General features: G+C 38.2%; 1 protein-coding gene across 1 annotated transcript; it reads right to left on the reverse strand.

The window, feature by feature from the left end:
* Positions 1-494: 494 nt before the first annotated feature.
* LOC117282109 (UDP-glucose 6-dehydrogenase-like) lies at positions 495-1,336 on the reverse strand. The gene is made up of 2 exons (XM_033750457.1): positions 1,164-1,336; positions 495-709 (listed from the first exon to the last, which is right to left on the reverse strand). The coding sequence occupies exons 1-2, from the start codon at positions 1,209-1,211 to the stop codon at positions 533-535; spliced, it is 225 nt and encodes a 74-aa protein (XP_033606348.1). The 5' UTR covers positions 1,212-1,336; the 3' UTR covers positions 495-532.
* Positions 1,337-2,429: the final 1,093 nt, after the last annotated feature.

Genomic DNA, 2,429 nt, shown 5'->3' on the forward strand with positions numbered 1-2,429 from the left:
TGAGAGCCCACCACTGGTCCCTATCCTGAGCCAGACCAATTGAGACCATAACACCCCATCCTATCTCTAAGTTCAATTTAATATTATTCACCCACCCAAGTCTTGGTCTTCCTACTGGTCTCTTTCCTTCTGGCTTTCCCATCAATATCCTATTTGCATTCCTCTCCGCCCCCATACCCGCTATATGACCCCTCTATATGACTTCTATATAGTAAATCTAAAATTTATGACAGATCTTAAACTTTACCTTATGTAATGAGGCTATAATGACTGACATCCAGTGAAAATGAAGATATGAATTCTTGGGCAACTAGCAGATGCTTATGCACACTACTCAGTACTGATGCTAACACATCTGTCTCACTGCTCCAGCCTGTCAGTTAGTAACTGTGATTCAAGTGCAAAATGCTACTGTGGCTTCATTCCAGTTTGATTCCCTTATATTTGTATGGACAGGCAGTACCTCAACCCTGAAAGCACTTGACAAATGAAAATCGAATTATTGTTTATAAATGCACTTAGTACTTCATGTTTATGCCTGGTAAGGACTTCCCCATGTCCTTGTCAGAAGAGGTCTAGCTAATCGCTTGCCAATGGTCTGCACTTGGAAACCGATCTTAATTAACGTGTCATGATCCAAAATCTTCCTTCCATCAAAGATGTGAGCCGGTTTCATCATACCTTTGTAAATACGTTCATAGTCCAACATCTGTAATGTAATATTGAAATAAAAAAATTACACAAAAATTCACTTACCCTACTATGTCTTTACAATGAATGGCATGTATGTTTCATTACCTTCAGAACATGTATTCATCATATAATCCTTTGCTCAAATATGTTTTGGAAAACTGACCTTTGATAGTGACAAGCAGTGGTCTTGATATAAAAATATGTCTGCTGGGATACATACTGGCAGAAAAAAAGCAATGGGTATATGACAACTGTATGCTTCCTCTTCCTCGTAGAATAAGAATAATAGGCTAAATATGTTCTTTTAAAATCACCTTAATTTAGCATACTATAGAACAAAGCATTGTGAATATTTTAAAATGATAATTGAGAGCTGTGAACTGACAAAGAAAAATCGTTCATTAACTTTCATAAATGCTAAGCAGAGCAGAAGTGCTAAAAAAACTACTGGATAATTTTATTTTTCTTACCATAAATTCATCCCATTCTGTGCACAGAACAATAGCATGAGTCCCCATTGTTGCAGTGTATGGGTCGCTGTGGATTGTGACAGAATTTTTTACATTCTCTGGCTCCTCTGTGACAGTGGGATGAGTCAAGTCATCAATAATCTGGCTTCGTTCCACCTAAGCAATATAAAACATAACAAACTCTCTTAGGAAGTTCCTACATATATACGACTTATTTCATTATGTGCAACTTTATATTTTCTGTCCTCTTCTTTAAGTATTAATGATAACTTCCTTGTTGAGAAGTTTTCAGGAATTGATTCCTTAAAGATATTACAGTATACACATGTATGTTTGATAATAAGAATTCTGCTTACTTGTCCACATACATGAAAAACTGTGGTTACTGAATGGAAGTTCTTTCAAGCCATGTGTTTTATCTATGACTTCTTATTTATTCACGTAAAACATACAATCAGCTGTTATTGGAAAATTCTACCATGCAGTATGAGTTACATATCGATTCTTCTAGCATAATTTACAAGCAATTGATGATATGCCACAATCATATGATGAAGGGTACAGATCAATCACTTTGATGACGATGATCACGACGATGATGATGAGGAGGAGGAGGGGGAGGACCATGCTCATGATGACAAAGACAACGGAAAATGATAATTCAGTGCTACACCCTCTCAGAACCCAATTCTGACCAGACTGCAGTTTCAGATTTTATTCCTCTTACACTGTTACGTATTAACACAAATAATCCTGAAACCAACAATATTTTATAGTGGAGGCAACACTACTTCTGTGCCACTGAACCTTGACATCAAATAATATTGTAACGTGTCTGGAGTAGATACTTCCGTGGTAACACAATAACAGTGGGCCATTGTGTAGGAATTGCAGAAACAACGAACGCGTTTCCCCAGAGATGAACAACAGAAGGCCGTTGAGTAACAACGGATGAGACGAAACTCGTTACCCGCGTATAAAGAGCGTTCCCGAAGCAACGGGTTGCCGAACACGTGAGATCGAACCTTGGTGAAGGGTGTCCTCTACTGAGTCCGCAGAACACCTATATAAGCCGAGAGCCACAGACAGTAACAACACAGTTGGAACCTAGTCGTCATACTATACAGTTGAAAGATAGCCGCCGCAGAATACAGTTGAAGTGATAACAATTGTAAAGAGTGTAAGAGTGAGTACCCAATAAAGATTTGCGAAATCCGAGACCCACGAAAAGTTATTTGTCACGTGACACACCCAACCTGTGACAAT

This window comes from Cryptotermes secundus, unplaced genomic scaffold (assembly GCF_002891405.2).
Source record: "Cryptotermes secundus unplaced genomic scaffold, Csec_1.0 scaffold598, whole genome shotgun sequence".
Lineage (NCBI taxonomy): Eukaryota > Metazoa > Arthropoda > Insecta > Blattodea > Kalotermitidae > Cryptotermes > Cryptotermes secundus.

Excerpts from the sequence above, each read along its gene's own strand:
- LOC117282109 (XM_033750457.1), bottom strand. The coding sequence starts at position 1,211 with ATGGGGACTCATGCTATTGTTCTGTGCACAGAATGGGATGAATTTATG. Across the intron at positions 710-1,163 it reads CAGAATGGGATGAATTTATG|ATGTTGGACTATGAACGTAT; the intron begins GTAAGAAAAATA and ends ATTACATTACAG.